Genomic DNA, 21,447 nt, shown 5'->3' with positions numbered 1-21,447 from the left:
ACATAAATTTATTTCAGTTCCTCCAAATTATTACCTATCAAGAATAGTTCAGTGTGGGCATGTCCCCAACATCCTCCACAGTTAAGATCAAACAAAGCATTCAATCATTTGGTTTTTCTGCTATGGTCTTATTTTCCCTCAGTTTCCCTTTTATTCCTGATCAGCTAATGGCCCTAACTAATTCCCTCACGGTTTTCCTGTTTTTATGTACTTGAAAAAAGCTTTTATTATTAATTTTTGCCCCCATGGAAAGTTTATCCCTAAATTTTTTCTCTTGGCCTGTTTAAATGGTGTTTTAAATTTTAACTATGAGGTTGATATTTAGAGTGGCCAGTTATGTTAGCCAGATATAGCCATCTGGCTAACTTTAGGACAGCCCGATGGTGCAACCAGAGTGAGCCACATAAGTTATGCGGCTAACTCTGCTCCATCCGGAAATGCATCCTGCCCGCTCATGGAACACCCACAACTTATGCGGCTAAATTCTAGCCACTTAAGTCAGTATAATTTAGGAGCATACAGCTTTGAATATAGCCAGATAATTTTTCAGTTATCCATCTAAATGGCTTTTGAATATCAATCTTTGTTTTAATTTATTCATTCGTATTTGAGATGTCTTATTTTATGTATTGTCTTGCTGTAAGCTGCTTTGAACAATTTTTTATTGGAAAACCAAAGTATAATAATAAGTCTAATTAAACTCTCTTCAGAGAAAGATATCTTTGTCTCGTTAGTCAGCTCCCAGAACAGACTCGTCAAAGTCCATATTCAAAAGCATTTAGCCAGCTAACTCAGAAGTTAGCTGCCCAAATTAATATTTGGGCACATATCCGACTAGCTTCTATCCAGCTAAAAAGATAGCCAGCTGGAATTTAGCTGGCTAATAGGGTCATTTTTCAAAATGCTATGTAGGGTTATCACGTGCGTTAGAGCATTACACACGATAATGCCTTGCTGCACGCGATAACTACCGCATTGCCACAGTAATATTTAAATTTGGGAAAGGGGAGGGGTTTGGGTAGGGTAAAAACATTTTAATTCCGATACCACTGAGGGCGATAATGTTTTACACATTATCGCCCACAGTAGCACCGGGATTAACACCACCTTTTCCATTGGCAGTATGGGGGTAATACGGGCAAAAAGACACTGCTTCAATGTGGCAGCTGCACAATTTTTCCCGCCCCTTTTTTTAGCACGATTCATCATTCTACTATATTTATAGCAGAATGATGACTCTAGGCCTTAGGGGCTTTCCAGGAGCGTAATTAGGAGATGAGTTAGCTGGCTATCAGGCCGCTACAGTAAGGAGCGGTAGGAAGAGCTGCCTTAGAGCCGGGCGCACCCGCGGTTGCCGCACGCACAGTCCAGCTCACCTACCGCTCGATACTGTATTTAAATAGCTTGCAAATGCAAGCAGTGTCCAAGAAGCGTCCATGAAGAGTTAGGCCCGCGCAACCCATTTTACTGTATAGGCGCTTTATACAGCGCCTATACAGTATCCTGGGTGCGCTGGTACCTGTCATTTCAAATGACATTTGAAATGACAGACACCAGGAAGTGGATCCCAACTTTAAGCAAAGAAAACCTAAAAACCTAAAATCCCCTCCTCCCAAAGTGACTCGACATGTAAAATATGTGAATAAGTGTAACCAACATACTTTTTGTTTCTTTTTCAGCCCTTTCAGCCTTCTCTGCCGTCCTCCGGAGGGGGCAGCCGGTGGGGGCTGCCGGCGGCGAAAGCGGCTTCCAACGGCCCCAGCGGCGAAGATGGATGAACGCACGCCCGTAGTGCACGGGCGCTCTAGCCAATGAAAGCACATGGATGGGCGTGCGTGACAACGCCGTGACGTCACGCTTGCGCGTTCATATGCTTTCATTGGCTTGAGCGCCCGTCAATTTGGGCGCTCAAGCCAATGGCTAGAGCCAGCGAAGCGCATGATGTCACGGCGTACGCTGGAAGCCGCTTTCGCCGCCGGCTGCCCCCGCCAGCTGCCCCCTCCGGAGGACGGCAGAGAAGGCTGAAAGGGCTGAAAAAGAAACAAAAAGTATGTTGGTTACACTTATTCACATATTTTACATGTCCAGTCGCTTCAGGAGGAAGTGATTTTAGGTTTTCAATATGGACGGGCGTGCATGATGTACACCGTGACTTCACGCACGCGCATTCATGTGCTTTCATTGGCTTGAGTGCCCATGCACTACGGGCGTGCGTTCGTCCGCTTTTGCCGGCAGGGCCGCTGGAAGCCGTTTTCGCCGCCGGCAGCCCCCACCGGCTGCCCCTTCCGGAGGACGGCAGAGAAGGCTGAAAGGGCTGAAAAAGAAACAAAAAGTATGTTGGTTACACTTATTCACATATTTTACATGTCGAGTCGCTTCGGGAGGAGGGGATTTTAGGTTTTCAATATTTTACATGACCAGTCGCTTCGGTAGGAGGGGATTTTAGGTTTTTAGGTTTTCTTTTGGGGGAAAGTTTGCCGTCTACCCTTACCCCTGCCTCTAACGCAGGGGTAGGGGAAGGTGGTAAATTAGCAGGTTAAACGCGCCGCTAAACTGCAGGTTAAAAAGGCGATAGTCGGGGCGCGCGTTACTGAATGGGGTGGAATAGCTAATCCGATCGTTTACATCTCATATACATGCCGCGGGCGGAAGGGGTGACTCGTTGATTTAAAGAGGCGGTAAGAATGGGTTAAAGGGGATAGTGAATCGCGGGTTGGACTAACGCGGCCAAATTGTGAGTAGAAGGCGGGTTAGAAGCAGGGTAACCACGGCCGCACTTTACTGTATCGACCTGTATGTTAGCTGGCTTACTCTGATATTCAGAGTTAGCTAGATAACTTAGGGCCTGATTTACAAACTCTTTTCTCCCATTCTATTTCTATGGGGAAAATGCTTAGTAAATCAGTCCCTTAGCTGGCCAAGTCTGGTCGGTTCATAGATCTGTCCTAAAGTTAGCTAGCTGTATTCGACAGTGCGGCTGCACTATTGAATATACCTCCAGAGTTAGCTGGATACGTTTCTCCAGCTAGCTTTGCTATCTAGACTGTGACTGAATATGGACAGATGTAGTCTGGGATAGCGCTGTCTCTCAACCATATCGTCAGGAGGCTGACAAAAGTGCTCCTTGCCATTTGAAGACTGAAGGTAGCTGGCCAGTTGGAAAGGCTACTTTTGCTGAAACAGTTTTGCTTCAACCCTGTGTAGATGGTGTCAGTATTTACACAATAGTGACACCTAGTGGCCAAATTTAAAGGTAGATTTTCAAACCAATGTGCGTGCATCCATGTGCGCGCATACATGAATGTGATCGTTTTAGAACATGCGCGCATTAACGCGCGCATGTTCTAAAATATGATATCCAAGTGCACATGGGTGCCGGATTTTAACACCACGTGTGCATATGTGGGCGATCCACAACTTGCGCGCAGGGGAGAGGAATTTTCTACAGTATGTGCAGTGATGCAATTGGGCCTTTGCCCAGTTTCCTCCCAGTCCGTCCAATTAAGGAGCGGACAGAGGGAACTTTGGTATAACCCTACCTACCCTTCCTCCCTTTTCCCTTCTCTTCCCCTGACCCCTAAACTAAAACTAATTATCCCCTGTTTTTTTGTTTTCATATTTACTGCTCCTCTGGAGCAGAAGTATCTTCTGCATACTGGCCGGCTGCCAGCGTGCGCTTCCCCAGGACAGGGTCTAATGGTCACTGTCCTGGCCCGCTCCTTTTAGTTGGCCCAGAACTTCGGCGAGTATTGGGGGTTATGCGCGTGGCCAGGCCCTTTCGAAAATGTGTGCAGGGTTCAGCCACGTGCGTAACCCCAAAAGTTTATGCGCGTGGGCCTTTTAAAATCTACTTATTAGTGTGCATGACTGCTTGACTAAGGACTGTCACTGTATTTACTGGGCTAAATTAAATTGGGAAGGGATATACAATAGCAGAAAAATCTCTGTGTAGTTAAAAATGAAGGCTTATGGTGACAAACTCCATCCCTTGTTCAAATTCAGATGGAAGTCCAAAGGAACAAGAAGAAACAGCTGAGTCAAAAATAAAAGACTGAGAGTCTTATTCGGGAAAGACTTTTTCTCATTCTGTGCTTTTCTCCTCTCCCCAACACCCATTTTCCCTTTACTGAGTTGTAATGGCATATATAGATGACCTAAGGTTTAGCCAACTCGGTACTATTTATACCCTATGTAACTGTGAGTTTACCCTATGCATCTGTGATCACTAGTCACAGATGCATTAAGTTAGTCCAATAAAAAGTGTCAATTACAAATTGTTTGTTGACCCTTATTTCTGCAAGTGCCTATGTAAGGAATCTTTCTCGATAAATCCCCATTGAAATCTGCTTGCTAGTTACATAGACTGCAGACTGTGTGCTTTGTTGCATATGAGGGGTAGCAAGGCAGCATGCTTGCAGCAGTGCCATACAGAGGTTCATATTCTATATCCATGTGGCACATACACTCTATTTTGTAATTAGCAGGACTTGGTTTGATCAAATATTGAATAAATACAGTACATCAGTAAGTCAGTAAACTGAGTTTGGTGCTCTACTAGAAATAAGGACTCTCGATTCTGGTCATAACTTTGCCACTGACTCTCTGTATAACACGGGGCTAATCTTTTTAGCCCTCTTGTGATCCTGCCAGATGTTTTGTAATAATAATAAATGTGTTCTTTCCGCCTTTCCTCCATTCTAGAGATTAATGCAAGCATCACACATGTGTAAACAAAATAGGATGACTTTGGGAAAGTAGTATAAACATATTTCATAAGCTACTCTTAGCAAGAACTTTCACATCTAGTTTGGATGAAAATTGTTGCGCTAGGAGGTGGACCCTTGGCCTACTGCAGGATTGGTAGGCTCTCTGGTTGTACCCAGAAAGCGCCTGCCACCAGGAGGTGAAGCACAAGAGGAGACAGAGGCTAGCTGGAGCTTCGCCACTAGCAACCCTAGGTACCCCTGGGTTGAGCCCTTGAGTACCCGGGCCGCCTGGTCTTAGGTGGGCCTCGCAGGATCTCCTTGACAGGAAGTTCAGAGGTGTGCCCACCACAAGCAAGGGTGCACGATCAACCTGTAGGCCGGAAGTCCTCGGGGCCTGGGAAGGCCAGAAGAGTGACTCTGAATGTATAGCTAGGATTATGGCCAGGTTCAAATAAGCGTAGTCAGGCAATGCAAGGTCAGAGCCAATAATCAGTCCATGGATTGGACTGACCTCCAAAAGCAAAGCAGAGGTCAGTTACCAGTAGTCAGTCTGAGGGTAGTCAGCCAAAGCAGGGGTCAAGTTCCAGAAGGCAGTCAGGCGTGGTTGGGTTCAGGCAGAGGTCAGTTCCAGGCAGCATGCAGACATGATCGTGGAGACAAGCAGAAGGTCAGAGGCAGGAAGCGGTCAGACGTGGTCATGGAAGCAGGCAGAAAGTCAGAGGCAGGCAGCGGTCAAATGTGGTCATGGAAACAGGCAGAAGGTCAGAGGCAGGCAACGGTCAACATGGTCAAGGAAAGCCGAGGTCAGTACCGAGAAGACAGTCCGATGGTACTACCTGGGGAGATGAGGAGACAAGGGATGCTGGAACAGAAGGACGCTGGAACAGGACTGGAATGAGACTGGAACACAGACTGAATGCAGAGGCAAACTAGAAGCACTCATGGTGTCGACCTGATTGCCAAGGCAGGGATCAGGGGAATGAGCCCTGCCTTATATACGACCTGACAATGACATCATTGGGGAGCGTCAGACCCGGTCCCGCGATACGGTCTTCATAAGGAGTGATGCTGGCCACGCACGCACCTAGGGGCAGGGCCGAGGAGCAGGAAGACGTGAAGCCCCGATGGGAGCTCCTCTGCAAGGCCTGGTCAGGTGAAGATACGCGGTGTCCCCGGCCTCCCCACTCACACGCCGAGGCCACAGAGGAGGTGAGCCCTTTGCTGATAGACAGAGTAGTGAGGTGAGCGGGGCTGGCCGTGCTACGGAAGCGGCCAGGGAGCGCAACAAAAAGCACTTCATAAACCAAAAGGATAGTCAGACTCATACCAGGCAAATGCATAGATTTTATAGCCATTTTCAACATCTGACTTTTATCTTTAACTCAACGCAAGAAAGGCATTAATAATGTGCTTTTGGGTATCTTTTGTATGATTTGAGACTGTAACTGATCAGGTTCTGATGCATTTCAGTAGGGAAATTCCAAGCCCATGACTGGCCTTAGCCTTTGAACCCAATTGATCTACTTTTATTTTTGGCGTGATAGTTTCTCCTATCTCCATTTTTTTCCAGCTCAATCAAAATCAATGCCAGGATCTTGGTATCATGATCCTTAATTCAAAATTTTCTGGTAATTTTCCCCTATTTTAATAGACCTTCCCATTGTTCTAGTCTGGCCATTGCAGCAATGAACCTGAGGCATGCACCAGAGCTCCTTCTGGAAATCTGCATCATGGGCTCTAAATCAGTCACCAGGTGTCATCCTTATTTATGTCAGTGATTCCCTTTTCCCACTCCCAGAGGCTGACAACACTACCGCCACACTTTCCTCAGTCCCGGCTAACCCAGAATGAGGAAGATGTGATCCATAAATGGAATCATGGACTTTCTACATGAAAGTGCACCACAGTTGTCACTGAGCCACCTGGCTGCCCCTTATCACCTCCCCCCCCCCCCCCCCCCCGCCCCCCATCATCAATCCACTTTAACAAAAGTTAGTGTGCCACCAACCAAACTCACAAATTGAACCACATGCTAAAAAGCACTAAAGATTATAATTAAAGCAACAATATTTATGGTAGTGTGCTCTGCTAACAGATAATTGCCTGGGATTAGATGTTTCAAGCCAAAACAAAGGGCATTTAATGTAAAGACAAGAGAAAATTAATTATCTTGGTGATAGAGCCTCATAACAAGGGGACTATTTTTAAGACAATAGATTTTAAAAAGAGTGCAAAAGAGCATGACTGAATGCTCATACGTTATGTTAATCTGCATATCAGTAGCAAAATCCAATGAGTTTATAAACACAGGCAATAGCCATTAGTCACTGAATCTCACGACTAGTAAAAAAAAAATAAAAAAATTCTATTTTCCAAAATTGTTACAATACTTTTCTTATCATTCTCACAATTCTGAAATCAAATAGACAACTTTCTGCAATGGCCTCATCTATTGTAGAGCATTTGAAAGGTTGTTAAAACAGAATACATCTTATATATTTATTTTTATTGAATCCAGTAATATTTCTGTTTTAATTTCACAGAACCCGGGTGAAATATTTATTCTGTTCAAGGATGAAATTATAGTGGATGTCAAAAACATAGAAGTTGAGTTTACAACAAAACACAAACAAATAAGAATACAACCAAACTTTTGGAATGAGAAGGTCTTGAACATAAAAGCCTTAGGTAAGAGGAAATATACTGTATGTAGTTTTATCTGTAAAAATAGGGTTCTTTGTGAGACACTCACTTATTTTAGTTTCACTTCTCTTTAAAATCTAATATTGTTTTTAGGTATTTCCTGTGTATGAGGTTTACATGCAGAACATTACTATTTTTCTCTAGAGACAAGGTAGGGCATGTGATACAAAGGAAATGAGATACACATTTTATTTTGGGAGACGGTTAATTTTGGCAGATAGTAGCATGCTTCCTGTCTCAGAGGGGTCAGTTTTCAAAGGAACCTAGCTGCAGTAAGTCCCAGACTTAGGTGGTTAGATCTGCCTCTTTGAAAACTGACTGGAGCTGAGCACTTAGGCAGTACCATTCTGTGTAGAGGAGGGAGACTGCATTGCTTCTGCCAGTGAAGACCCTCCAGAATCATTGAGTTGAGATTCTGGAGGGGTGTGGACTCCTGGAGACTGGGATCTTCTTGGAAGAATTGTCAGAGGGTGTTTGTTGCTTTGGGGGAGGGGGATTGCAAGGGAGCATAAGGCTGGTTCAAGGGTGGAAGAGTTATGTTATGATTGAGGGTCAGGGGTGTGGTATGAAAGGGATCACAGTCCTGAGGGAATGTTTAATGAGAAATTGGGATTTGGGGTAGGAGGGAGAATGGCCCTGGGGCCTTGTTTAATCAGAGCTTTGAGCTCAGAAGAATGGAAAGGAAAGGATTATGGATACTGGTGGGAGGGTTCTTTATTCAGAAAACAGAGTTTAGGCGTGGCAGCTAGTTAATTCCAACTTGGATCTAGTGTTAACTAGATACCTTGTCAGAGTAAGGCTTGAAAGGGGTAGTGAGAAAGGGATTATGTGGGCTAAGGAGATAAGAGGGGATGAGAGGGAGATTATATATTGAAGAGGGTGAGGAGGGGGAATATTTATGAGTGAGTGAAGAGAGGATAAGAGAAATGGATCATTGGGGGTGAAGAGAAGCTGGCAGGGAAATCATTGGGGGTTAGGAAGGGCTGGGGATGAAAAGGAAATTAGATGGGGATTGAAAAAGGAGATCAGCTGGAGGAGGATGTAATATAACAAAGGAATGGGAATTGATGTCGGGGCTATGCATGTGCGTGTGAAAGCATGTCTTTTTATTTATTTACTTTATGTACAATCTTAAGCGGTTTAAAAAAATGTACATAATCATAATACAATGGTCAATAAAAGAGATAAAATGCAGTTAATGAATGTCACATAAACTACAAACATAAAACATAATATAAAATGTGTAGGCAGTTAGGTTACAATGCATGAGGCCATTTTCTAGCATTCCACCTTGGCCTGACCCTATTTATTTATTCATACAAGAGGGTTTTGACAACCTTGGCAGCATAAGAGCTCAGATATCCAGCGTCACTTTGCCAGATGAATACGAAATTAAGTTGAGATCTGGCTGTAGTTGCCCCCAAGTAGCCACATCTTGACAACTCCCACAATGTAGCTTGGACACTGTGCCACACAAGCAGAGACCTTCATACTTGAGGCAAAGTGGCAGCTGAGTGGGTAATGTAGTGGTTTGGGAGGTTATCAGTGGCCTTACAGCTGTACTGCCAAAGTAAAAACCACACCTTGCTCCCAGTCTTTAAAAGTCTCCCATTAAATGGATGTGTCTGCATCTACCACTGCTCACTGGAATACAATGTGACATGAAATGGCCTCAAGAGCATAGAGCTAACATGTTAGGGCACTAAGAAGAACTTAGATTAGAGTATTTTGTTTTTTTTTTTTTTAATAAGGATGAAACTGCTTGCTGCATCAGCAGTTAATTATCCAGTCACAATACAAGAGTTCAAGACCTGCTCCACTTGGGCCTTGGATTCAAAGCACATCTCTGGTCTGGCCTGTGTGTGTGCTGTGTGCTAGTTACTGTGCATGTTTGCCTGTGGGCTTTGTGGCTTGCTATGGTTTATGAGGGTCTAGTTGTTGGGTGAGTTTGTCTCTGACTTACTATCACTTAGCAGTCAATGTTGAAAGAGTGCACCCAAAAGGGCAGCAAAGGACCATGGCAGCAAAGTTGACATAGCAGGCAGCAGGACCAGGACTGGAGAGTAGAGCGCAGCATGGAGGCAGCAGTCTCAGGAGATAAGACAACAGCACTGAGGCGACAACAGGATGAGATGAGACAGCAGCAGGACTGTGACTGGAGACTGCAGGACTATGGCCAGAGCATAGAGGAGGGCATGAGAACGAAGCCACAGGACAACACTGGCAGACAGCAGACTATCCACATCAGCAAGCTGGCACAGGATCTCTATAGACAGAATGGGGCCCAGCAGTCTTCTTCCATCTAGCCGGTATTAGAACTCTGTAAAGAGGACAGGCCTGGCTTGCTGGAAAAAAGTTACCTTTGAGTGCAGTTTTTGAGGCTTTGCACCTGTGAACCTCATGGCCTTTTTCCTCCCTGGGGCTTTTTGGTAGTTGGGGGTGGCATTTCTTTCAGAGGCCTACCTATACCTGGGAACTCTCCAGATTTAGACAAATTTCTGGGTCTCTGGGCAGGATGCTAAAATCTCCAGGCTGCTGCCTCTCTCATGCTGGAGCCTAGCAGTTGGCCAGGGGGGAGGGGGGTGAGGGGAGAGAGCAATAATAAAGCAACCATGATGAATATATATACAACACAGTAAGAGCACACTTTCCAACTCAGGGTGGGTGGGTTGGGCAGGGTTTCATTGGTCTGCCTGATGAATTGATGATTGATATTAAATATTCATACTGATTATATTGATTGAATAATAGTGAATTGAATAATTGTGATGAATTGATAATTAAAACAATTATTATGAATATATGAATAATAAGTATGATGGTGATAAATGACCACTCCCCCCCCCCACCTCCCTCCCCATGCTAATCTTGAGTCTCCGGCTCTCTTGGGCCATCCTGAGAGCCGGAGACTGCTGTGCAGTGTGGACTTCTTTGAGGATGAGGATGGCACGAGTGAAGGCTGTAGCAGGTGCTGAATGAGCTGCAGTACTGCTGTTGTCAAATTATTGATCAAAATGGAGACGATGGTTAAGCCCTGTGTAAGGGCTGCAGTTTTCTGCTGCATGCATGGCATTGATATGGGTGATCTGAGCCCTCCTCAAGCAGATCAGCTTTGCCCGTATGTGGTGTAGCTGCTCCCCATGCCTCCTTTCTATGCAGTCAAGTGTGGTCTGCACAGTTGGATCCTGTGCTGGTGTTGCTGGTTGTGGAGTTGCAGGTTGCAGAGATGGTATCTATCACTGCAGTGCTGGCATTGCTGGGCTCATGGGCTAAGCTGGCTGGCTGTCTTGCTTGAAATCCCACAGGACATGCGAGGAGCTGGAGGCAGCTGGTGACTGCACATTGTCTTCCCATGGCAGGACAGATCCCTCCATTAGGCTTGAAAGGTTGAGGTTGGCATCGAGGGCTATGGGCGACCCAAGTTGTGCTAGAAGCTGCTGCTGTTCCTCCTCCTTCTCTGTCCACTGTGTCTCAGCATCCATGAGAAAGGGGCCACTGAGAACTGGGGCGGCACTGCTGGTATCTGGGGTTTCTTAGCCGGTACCTGGGCCTGCACAGCTGGGATCAGGGGCTTCATGGGCAAGAGTTGTGGAAACAAAGAAGAAGACATAAGTATGAATGCTGGAAGTGCACACTTACTGTTTTACATAAGATGTGCACTTTGCATCATTCAGTGTGAGCATCCTATGAAAAAATGTGTGGACATTTGTAGCAGGTGATGTGGCTTACCTTCCCCAGCTTGTGCCATGTCCAGGGCTTCATCCATTCCCTCACAGACGTCCGGTACCAGTCGTTGAATGAGCCGCTCCTCCATCAGCATCAGGACGATCGGGCAAGGGCTCCTCCTCAAGTCCAGCGCATATTTTTGTTCCTGCTGACCACCTTGCACTTCAACTGCGCCTATATGTCCCTGTAGCGGTGGGCCACCTGTTCTCAGGTCCTCTTGATGCCACTGTGTTGGTAGATGGCCTGGGTGACTGGTGAGCCATATCTGGCCCTTGGTAGCCCTGGAAGAGGTTGCAACCCAATTGCTGAAGAGCAGGTTGTAATTCTCCAGGACACCAGCTATGAGCTGCTCGTTATCCTCCATGCTGAACTTGTAGGCAGGTAGCCGTGCCCGAGCTGCTTAGGCCTAGATTTGTCAATAGTCACATTAGAGCTGTGCCTAGGGCAGCATAAACATGGGGGGTAGCAGGCTGGCTGAAGATTTGTTGCCTTTCAGCTGTGCTGAATCTCACTCATCAGAAAGCAACCCTCTGTTTCCTGATCCAGCATTCAGGGAACAGGGACAGCCTGTAGCAGACAGAACAAAAGGGGATCGTTCTGTGGAGATTAGGAGGGGCTGAATAGAGATCATTGGAGGGTGGGATAAGAGGGATATCAGTTGGGAGTGTGGGATGTATGTCTGTGTGTGTGTGAGAGACAGGAACAAGGGTAGGAGGGCAGTGTTTGTGTGTGTGAGAAAGAAGGGATTGGTGCCAAATGGTTGTGTATGCCATATTGGATGGGATATTAGAGAGGGGAGGCAAGGAGAAGCAGGACATGAGCATAGTGGGGACACTTCCCTCCTCTTCTCCCCACTCCAATTCAAATCATCCCTCCTTTGATCTTGGATTCTATCACCCAGATTCTTGAACCTCCCTTCCTTCCTTCTGTCCTTTCTTCCTACCTATCTCTTCTTCCCAGATCCTGAAACCTGCTCCCCAACCCTTCCTCCTCCCTCCTCCCCTTCTTTAGTCCAAGAACCTCTCTCTCTTCCTCCTCTCCTCCATCTCACATTCCTAATCTGCTCAATGCTCCCCATCCCTGGTTCTTTCCTTCTCATGCTCCTCCCCCTTTGTCCTCACCACATTCCTGATCTTCCTTCATTCCTCTCCCCATTCCTGAGATCTCCTTCCTGTACTGACACCTGAGATTGTTTCTTCACCCAATAAAAATAAAATAAATCATGCTAGTATTTATAGCTTTAAATTATTTTATTTTTATAATGTAATATAAAAGATGTAAATGTTTTCCAATTTTCTTCATAATTTTTACATTTTTGCCCTTTGCCTTGGTGCTGATCACCTTTGCCCTCACTATGTCACACATAGTGAGGGCAAAGGCAATCGGCGCCATTTTGAGTATTGGCATCGGACGGCGATTTTGAGTCTTAAAATGGCGTCGATCGCCTTTGCCCTCACTATGTGTGACAGGCAAAGGCGATTGGCGCCATTTTGAGTATTGGCATCTGACGGCCGGCGTGCACGAGGTCGCTCCCGGACCCCCGCTGGACTTTTGGAAAATCTTGGGGGGGGTCAGGAGGCCCCCCGAAGCTGGCCAAAAGTCCCTGTGGGGCCAATGGGGGTCCCGGAGCGACCTGCCGTCCGATGCCAGGACTCAAAATGGCGCCGATAGCCTTTGCCCATACTATGTCACAGGGGCTACCGGTGCCATTGGTCAGCCCCTGTCACATGGTAGGAGCACAAGATGGCGCCGGTGACCATGTGACAGGGGCTGACCAATGGCACCGGTAGCCCCTGTGACAAAGGCTATTGGCGCCATGATGAAAAACCATCACCGAGGGTGTGAGTGAGTTCCTGGACCCCCCGCTGGACCACCAGGGAGTTTTGGTAAGTCTTGGGGGGGTCAGGAGGGTGGGGGGTTGTAGTTAATTTTAATTTTAGCTGGGACAGGAATTTAACTCGCCGTAGTAACGTATTGACAGATTGACAACTTATGGAATTCTCCATACTTCCGCATGAAACGGAATTGACCCCCCACGAATACGTATCACGAATGCAACGAAAACTTTTTGGCTGCACATCCCTATTATCCCCCCATCGAATACAGTTCATTCAGATTTCCACTCCCCATATGCATGACTCTGCACTTCTTGGCATTGACTCTTAGCTGCCATATCTTCGACCACTCTTCCAGCTTCCTTAAATCCCGTCTCATTCTCTCCACTCCTTCCGGCATGTCCACTCTGTTGCAGATCTTAGTGTCATCCACAAAAAGACAAACCTTACCTTCTATCCCTTCCGCAATGTCGCTCACAAAGATATTGAACAGGACCGGTCCCAACATCAATCCTTGCAGTACACCACTTAAAACCGCTCTCTCTTCAGAGAGAGTTCCATTTACCATCACACATTGTCTTCTGTCCGTCAACCAGTTTGCAATCCAGGCCACCACCTCAGCACTCCCTCCTAAGCTTCTCATTTTATTCACCAGTCTCCTGTGTGGGACTGTATCAAAAGCTTTGCTGAAATCCAAATAGATGACATTGAGTGCTCTTCCTTGATCCAATTCCTTGGTTACCCAGTCAAAAAAGTCAATCAGATTTGTTTGACAGGATCTTCCCCTGGTGAATCCATGCTGCGTCTGGTCCAGCAATTCTCCCAACTGTAGATAGTTCACTATTCTCTCTTTCAACAGTAACTCCATTACTTTTCCCACCACTGAAGTGAGGCTAAATGGTCTGTAGTTACCAGCTTCCTCTCTGTTCCCACTCTTGTGAAGCGGGACCACCACCGCACTTCTCCAATCACTTGGCACCACTCCCGTTTCTAGGGATCTATTGAACAGGTCACAGCGGACCCGCCAGCACATCTCTGAGCTCCCTCAGTATCCTGGGATGAACTTCATCAGGCCCCATGGCTTTGTCCACTTTCAGTTTCCCCAGCTCTTCCCTTAATTCTCTACTGTAAATGGAGTTACATCTACTCCACTCCCCTCCAGTTTCTTGTTAACTAGCGATGGTCCTTCTCCAGGGTCCTCTTTAGTGAACACAGAACTGAAGTATTTGTTTAATATTTCTGCCATTTCTTTTCTCTCTCCACACATTGATCCTTTCCACCTTTCAATTTCACTATACCACTTTGAACTTTTCCCTTTTCACTGATGTATCTGAAAAATGTTTTGTCACCTCTCTTTACCTCCTTGGCAATCCTTTCTTCCACTTGACTTTATGCAGATGTGGGGTTATAGTTTTTATATTAGCTTTCTTACTCTCAGGGAGAGATGGAGCTCAAGCTCAGATGGCCATCTTCTCAGGTGGCCATGCCCCCTCCATCCTCCTACCATTTCTACCCTCCTCCTCCCTTCTCTCCTTCCTCCTCTCCTCACGTGTCACCTCTCCTTTCTCCCTATGCCTTCCATGCTCCATCTTATCCACACCATTCCTCCACCATACACCACTCCTCCATTCCACCACTCCACCACTCCTCTACTAACTCCTCCAAAGGTACAGACAGACAAACAAACTAGGCAAATATACAAAAACTTAAACTAACACTTCTTTCACACACAGATAAACCCAATAAACATAGGTAAATGTAAACAGATGAAAAATAAGAAATAGGACAACACAATCAGGTAATCGAAAAATGAACTCCTCTAACCAACACCTATGCCTCCAACTACTCACAAAACTCCTTTACTCCTCTGACAAACCCTCAATGAGGCAGCTGCAGGAAGCTGGTATATATAAAACAAAAGAAAATAATGTGCCATGCGTAAAATGATGCATGACACAATACTCTGTCGTGCAATGTAATAGAGTATTGCGCAACGTGATATTTACATATGCAATGCGGTATTTCATTAATTTCCCTAAGCATGCCCATCCTTTTATTGTGGGACACTAACACATATATTTTTGCTATATTTACCGTGGCTTGATGAATCCAGGGGTAAGACTGATCAGGCCAATCACATTTAGCTGGATAAAGTTTACTGGCTAACTTTAAGATAGCCAGTTATATTCGATACTGTGGCTGCACTATTGAATATACCTCCAATGTTAGCTGGATAAGTTTATCTGGCTAATTTTGCTATCTGGACTGTCTGAAAATGGACCTCTCAATGTTTTGTAGTTGTGTAATTTGCAATATCCTTCTCAAGTGTTTTATGTTTTGGATCATGGAGTTTGAAATGATAGTTCTATGAAGCAGATACTGCAAGCCTCCCTTTCCTTATTCCTATATTCTTCCTTTGTTTGGTTGCTCTGTAAAGTGCAGTTTCAGTCTGTTAGAGTCAAAGCATCTTGTCGTCTTGAATTAATGAAAGCAGGCATATGTGTTTGTAGAAGGATTGTGCCTTCTCAATACGCACGCAGTGCTCTTGATATGGAAATGAGAACAAAGCAAGTATAGAAATAGAAAGACATTTACTAAACGTTATTATTTTTCAACATACATGTGAATCTGCCCTAGTTTTCCTGTCTTTATCTTTGACTTTCTTCTACTCATAACACTGGTTTTGTTTTCTTCACCCATTTCATTCACTCTTCATTTCCTTCTCCTTCTTTCTCTCCCCCCCCAACTCTCTTCCCTCTTTTCCCTCCCACATCCCTTCACCTTATTCACTGCTCTCATTCACGTCCTTCCCTCTCGCTCATCCACTCACCTCTCATTCCATTTCCTCGTTCCCTTCCTTCTTTCTCCCCTCCCTTCCCTTAACTTATCCCTCTCATTCACGTTCTTCCTTTCTCTTCCTTCCTTTCACTCACTCAGTGCCCTTCCTTATGGTGGTGGGGCCTGGCCTCTCTGCTAGTGGCATTCTTCAGTGTCATGGGTCAGTCCAACTTCTCTCCCACTGGCAAGGGACCATCATAGTGGCTTTCTTCAGCACTGTGGTCTGAATGCTTTTTCTCCCATTGGCAGGGCCCAGGAACTCCTGCCAGACTTTTGTCTACCACCGTAACAAAAAAACAAAAAAAAGTTCCTTCCCAGGCCGAATCTGACCTCATGAAAGAAAAACATGGTGGTCTGATCAAACGACTATACAGACCAGGTGCAGACTGTAGTTTGGGGACCTCTGTGTTAAACAGAACAGATCCCAGTACAGACCTCTGGGCATACCATTACTGATCTTTCTCCATTTAAAAAACATACTCTCTGTTTCCTGTTTTTTAACCAGTTACCAGTAAACAATAGACACTGCCTACTATCCCATGACTTTTACATTTCCAAAATAAATCACTCATGAGGGACATTGTCAAATGCTTTTTGAGAATCCAAGTATGGTATTTGAATTGGCTCATCTTTATCCACATGTTTGTTTACACCTTCCAAAAAATCTAAAAGGCAAAACTTCCCTTTGCTATAACCATGTAGACCCTTTCCCATTAAGCCATGTCTATCTAAGTGGCCAATAATTTTCTTTTTAGGAATCGCTTCTATCATTGTGCCTGACACCAACATCAGGATGACCAGTCTATAGTTTCCCAGATCACCTATAGAGCCCTTTTCAAAAATCAGTGTTACATTAGCCGCCCTCTAAAAAGGACGTGCATTCATTTCATTTCATTTTCAAAACAGAATGAAAGATAATCCAATGAAATGTTGTTGGTTTTCTTTTCCTTTCATTTTGAAAACATTGCCACAATTAAAAAAGAAATTCTGTGATGATCCAGGCCTGCTAGGGGGTCTTTGAGGATCCCTGGGGCTTCCCTGGGCTCCTGCTAGGGCCTGGGACCTCTCCAAGCTCCTCTGACTCCCCTCCCAAAAATGTTGCTGGGGCTTGGACTCCTCCAACCCCTCCTGAAACAGTTGCCAGTGCCTGGGACTACCCATTCTGTGAGGAAACTATTAGTGAAAAAAAAGGAAGGAGGGATGCCCCCTAACCTCCTGCCCCTCAGACATCCCTATTAAAATGGTGCTGGCTGGCCCTGAAAACGACACCAAAGAGACTTTAACATGGTTCTGGTTTCTGGGCTGGCTGGCGCCATTTTGTTTTAAGGCCATATAACAAAATGACTCCAACTAGCCCTGAGACCAAACCTATTTTCAAGCAATATCCAAGGGGCATCACTCCGGTCTCTTTCACTAATAGGACTCCCATGAAAGTGCTAAGTGAGCACCGGGGCAGTCCCCAGTCCTGGAAACTTTTCAGTAGGGTGGAAGAGAGTTTGGAGAGGCACGAGGAGGGCCTGTTTTATTATTCTTGCTTGTTTTATTGGGATGATTTATGTTTACTTTGGCTCAGCAACAAACCAAACTGAAATAAACATTAAACAAACCAACCCCCCCCCCCCCAAAAAAAAAAAATATGGAAAAAATAAAGAAATTAAATTTGGGGGTCTGCTCTCTTCAGTACTGTGTCTGTTTTAAATAATAGGTTACAGAATACTAGTAATAGGTTTTAAATTTCATGTTTGAGTTTTTTCAGAACTCTAGGGTAAATATCATCCACTCCTGATGATCTGTTACTCTTTATTTTGTCAATTAAAACTAGTAGATCCTCTAGGTTATCGGTGATTTGCTTTAGTTGCTCAGAATACTCCCTATCAAAAAACATTTCTCTTCTGCTTATATCCCCAGTATTCTCCTCGGTAAAAACAAGAAAAAGAATTCATTTAGGGGCGGATTTTAAATGCCCTGCGCGCGTAAATCCGGCCGGATTTACGCGCACAAGGCCCTCGCGCACCAGCACGCCTATTTTGCATAGGCCGCCGGTGCGCGCAGAGCCCCAGGATGTGCGTAAGTCCCGGGGTTTTTTTTAAAGGGGCGGGAGGGGGTGTGTCGGGGGTGTGGCAGAATGACGCGGCGTTTCGGGGGCGTGATATGGCGTTTTGGGGGTGGCGACGCGGGCGTGGTTTCGGCCCGGGGGCATTCTGGGGTCGTGGCTGCAGCCTCCGGACCAGCCCCCGGGACCGGAACACGGAGCGGGGCAGCCGGCCGGCGCGTGCAGATTTACGTCTGCTTTTCGCAGGCGTAAATCGTGGAATAAAGGTAAGGGGGGGTTTTAGATAGGGCCGGGGGGGTGGGTTAGGTAGGGGAAGGTGGGGGGAGGGAACAGGCAGCGCGCGCTGGGCTCGGTGCGCACAGGTTGCACAAATGTGCACCCCCTTGCGTGCGCCGACCCCGGATTTTATTAAGATACGCGCGGGTACGCGCGTATCTTATAAAATCCAGCGTACTTTTGTTTGCACCTGGTGCGAGAACAAAAGTACGCGATCGCGCAATTTTTTAAAATCTACCCTCTAGTTTTCATCTAGGGGTCCAGTTGTTCACTTCACAGGCTTTTTGCCTCAAGTGTACTTGAAAAAGATTTTATTTTTGGTTTTTACCTCTATGGAAAACTTTTTTCAAATTCCTTCCTGGCCTTCCATATTGCTGTTTTACATCTAACTTGCCAGTCCTTTGCTCTTCTCGCTTTTCTTCATATGGATCTGATTTCCGTTTTTGGAAAGATGGCCTTTTGACTTTAATTGGCTCTTTCACCTCACTATTAAACTATGTTGGCAATTGTTTTGACTTCCTTCAACCTCTTTCAATGCATGGAATATATTTTAACTGGGCTTCCAAGATGGTAGTTCTTAAACTGCACCTCAATCTCATGCAAACTTTTAACTTTGGCAACCTTCCCTTCTACATTTCTTTAATAACTAATTTCCTCATTTTTTCATAGTTTCTCTTTGTAAAATTAAATGCTACTGCAATACGAACGTCAGTATAAAAAAGTTCCTAAACAAATAAATAAATAAATAGTTTTACTTAATATCCACCCTTCAATGACTGTCATATTTAATTCCATTATGATTACTATTGCCAAGCAGATCTACTACTTTTATCTTTTGTTCCACTGAGAACTAATGCTAAAGTAGTTTCTCCTTCTTGTTGCTTCCATCACCAGCTTCTGTATGACAAAGTCCTTTATAGCATCTTGTAATTTTATCTCCCTAGCATGTCCTGATGTGACGTTTACCCAATCAATATTGAGGTAATTGAAATCCCCCATTATCATTGTGTTGTCAATATTTTTAGCCTGTCTAATCTCTGTAAGTATTTTATGTCTGTTTTTCTATACTGTCCAGGCAAGTGGTAGTATACCTCCACTACTGTATTCTTCCCTGTCACACCTAGAATTTTATCTATAAGGATTCCAAAGTGTAGTTTGTTTTCTGCAGAACTGTTATGCCATTTGACTCTATACCATCCTGACCATATAGTGCCATCCCTCCACCAATCTTATCTGCTGTGTCATGTTAACACACGACACAGCAGAGTCCCATTGGTTATCCTTCTTGCACCAGGTCTCTGAGATGCCTATTATATCTATTATATATCTTAATTTAATATCATGAATTCTAACTTTCCAGTTTTTTTAGACTTCTAGCAATTGTATTCAAACATTTTAAAGCATTTTTTGTATTTTTAATTGTATTTCTATTCACAGACTAAGAATTAGCAGATAATTCAGGCAGTTTGGTATTTTATTTATATCCATTTGGTCTACTTCAGCTTTAATCATAAACTATTGGGATATTTTAACTTTCCTATATTCCCAGTATCCATGGTAGATACATCCCTCCAAACCATGCACTTCTGAGTAATCATCAACTTTATCACATGATCTACTTTAAAAGTTGCTCTACCTCCTTTTTAAATGTTAGTGCCAGTAGCCGAGGTCTACATTTTTTAAGATAAAGCCCATTCTGTCAGAATAGGAGCTCCACTCCTTCCCCAGAATGTTCCCAACGTCCTAACAAATTTAAAACCCTCTTCCCTGTACCACTGTATGATCCACGCATTGAGACTCTGGAGCTCAGCCTGCCTCTGCCTGCTTGAAGAAGAATGCAACCCTGGAAGTTCTGGATTTCAATTTCCAACCTAAAAGCCTATATTTAGCCTCTAGAACCTGCCTCTTATACCTTCCTATGTTGTTGGGAACCCACATGTACCATGACAGCTGGCTTCCCCTCAGCATTTTTTTAAATCCTATCTAGGTGATGCAAGGGTCCGGCTACTTTTGCACAAGACTGACAATTTACTAAATGATCCTCATGCCAACCAATAACCTAGCTGTCTACATTCCCAATGATCAAACCTCCAACTGTATTGTTGAACCTAAACCTTCCCAACTGGGCACACACCCCTGGACACACATCCTTGTGCGAGAGGATAAGACATCAACAGGAGGAGAGGGTGCAAGTCTTACCTACAGCATAACTTCCTGCCACACCTAGGTGAGCGTGTCCTTCCAGTGACATTAAAGCATCATAGACACTGTCAGACTGGAGTTTGGATTACTGTACTCTCTCCCTAAAGATGTCCTCTAGATACCTTTTTGTCTGCCTCAACTCTTCCAGGTCTGCCACATTTTGTGACAAACCTCTGTTGCTGCCATTGGCCCAAAATGCCACAGCTGGGATCATTACAGGCACAAAATATATACAGAGTGTTACATCAGAATTAAAGAACCTGCATTGGCTTCCTGTTCATGAAAGGGTTCAGTTCAAAATGTTGACACAAATCCAAAAGATTCTATATAATGTAGCACCAGAAAGCTTAAAAAAGTTTTTATATAGAAATACCCCAGCACAGACATTTTATTCCTGGGCAAAATTTGCTGGCTGTTTCATCTCTAAGAGAATATTTATTACAGGAAACACATTCAAGATTTTTTTGTATACTGGGCCAACATTGTAGAATGTGTTGTCTAGTGAATTGAAGCACAAAGAGGATTACTTGCATTTTATAAAATTGCTGTAGACTTTCCTTTTTATCCAGGTTTTTAAATAATTTTTATGAAAGTGAGATGTTTATGCTTGTATGTCTAAGTTGTGTATTGTGATGTTTTATGTTTAAAACATTATTATGTATGTGATATTTGAAGTTGCAAGTTATGAATGTTATAAATAAATAAAATTTACAGCTATTTGAGGAGTAGGCATGCATAATCAAATTTAGGTATGTTTTATGTTATGCTATTTATTTGTAACAATCTATAGCCCACTGATCCACAAATCTCAATGGGTAGCAGAGGTACATACATAATAAAACCCATACCAAATACAGAATAATGGATAAAACATATTTCACAGTCACATAAAATTAATCAATTACTAAAATCAGGGTTAATTATATATTGATGAAAATCTCTAATCTCTACTTGATTCATAGAATGAAAAAATGTTTCTTCTAATTATGGTAACAATCTTTATATGAAACATGTGAGTGGGATAGGTGGCGGAAGGGGAGGTGGGTGGGAACTAAATGCTACTGATTATTTGGCCAGGAACCAGCTAACTCACGTTCTCAAAGCTAAG

The 21,447-nt window shown here is 44.4% G+C and overlaps 1 protein-coding gene across 2 annotated transcripts in view; it reads left to right on the top strand.

The window, feature by feature from the left end:
• The window catches only part of BANK1 (B cell scaffold protein with ankyrin repeats 1), an 894,626-nt gene that overhangs the window by 316,224 nt on the left and 556,955 nt on the right, over positions 1-21,447 (top strand). For both annotated transcript variants that reach the window (XM_029597059.1, XM_029597058.1), the window contains exon 5: positions 7,250-7,394. In XM_029597059.1, coding sequence (XP_029452919.1) covers positions 7,250-7,394 — 145 coding nt within the window. The remainder of the gene's footprint in view (positions 1-7,249; positions 7,395-21,447) is intronic.

This window comes from Rhinatrema bivittatum, chromosome 1 (assembly GCF_901001135.1).
Source record: "Rhinatrema bivittatum chromosome 1, aRhiBiv1.1, whole genome shotgun sequence".
In the NCBI taxonomy this organism is placed as follows: Eukaryota; Metazoa; Chordata; class Amphibia; order Gymnophiona; family Rhinatrematidae; genus Rhinatrema; species Rhinatrema bivittatum.
Note: the sequence above shows the minus strand (reverse complement) of the source record. Positions and strands in the feature narration are given on the sequence as shown.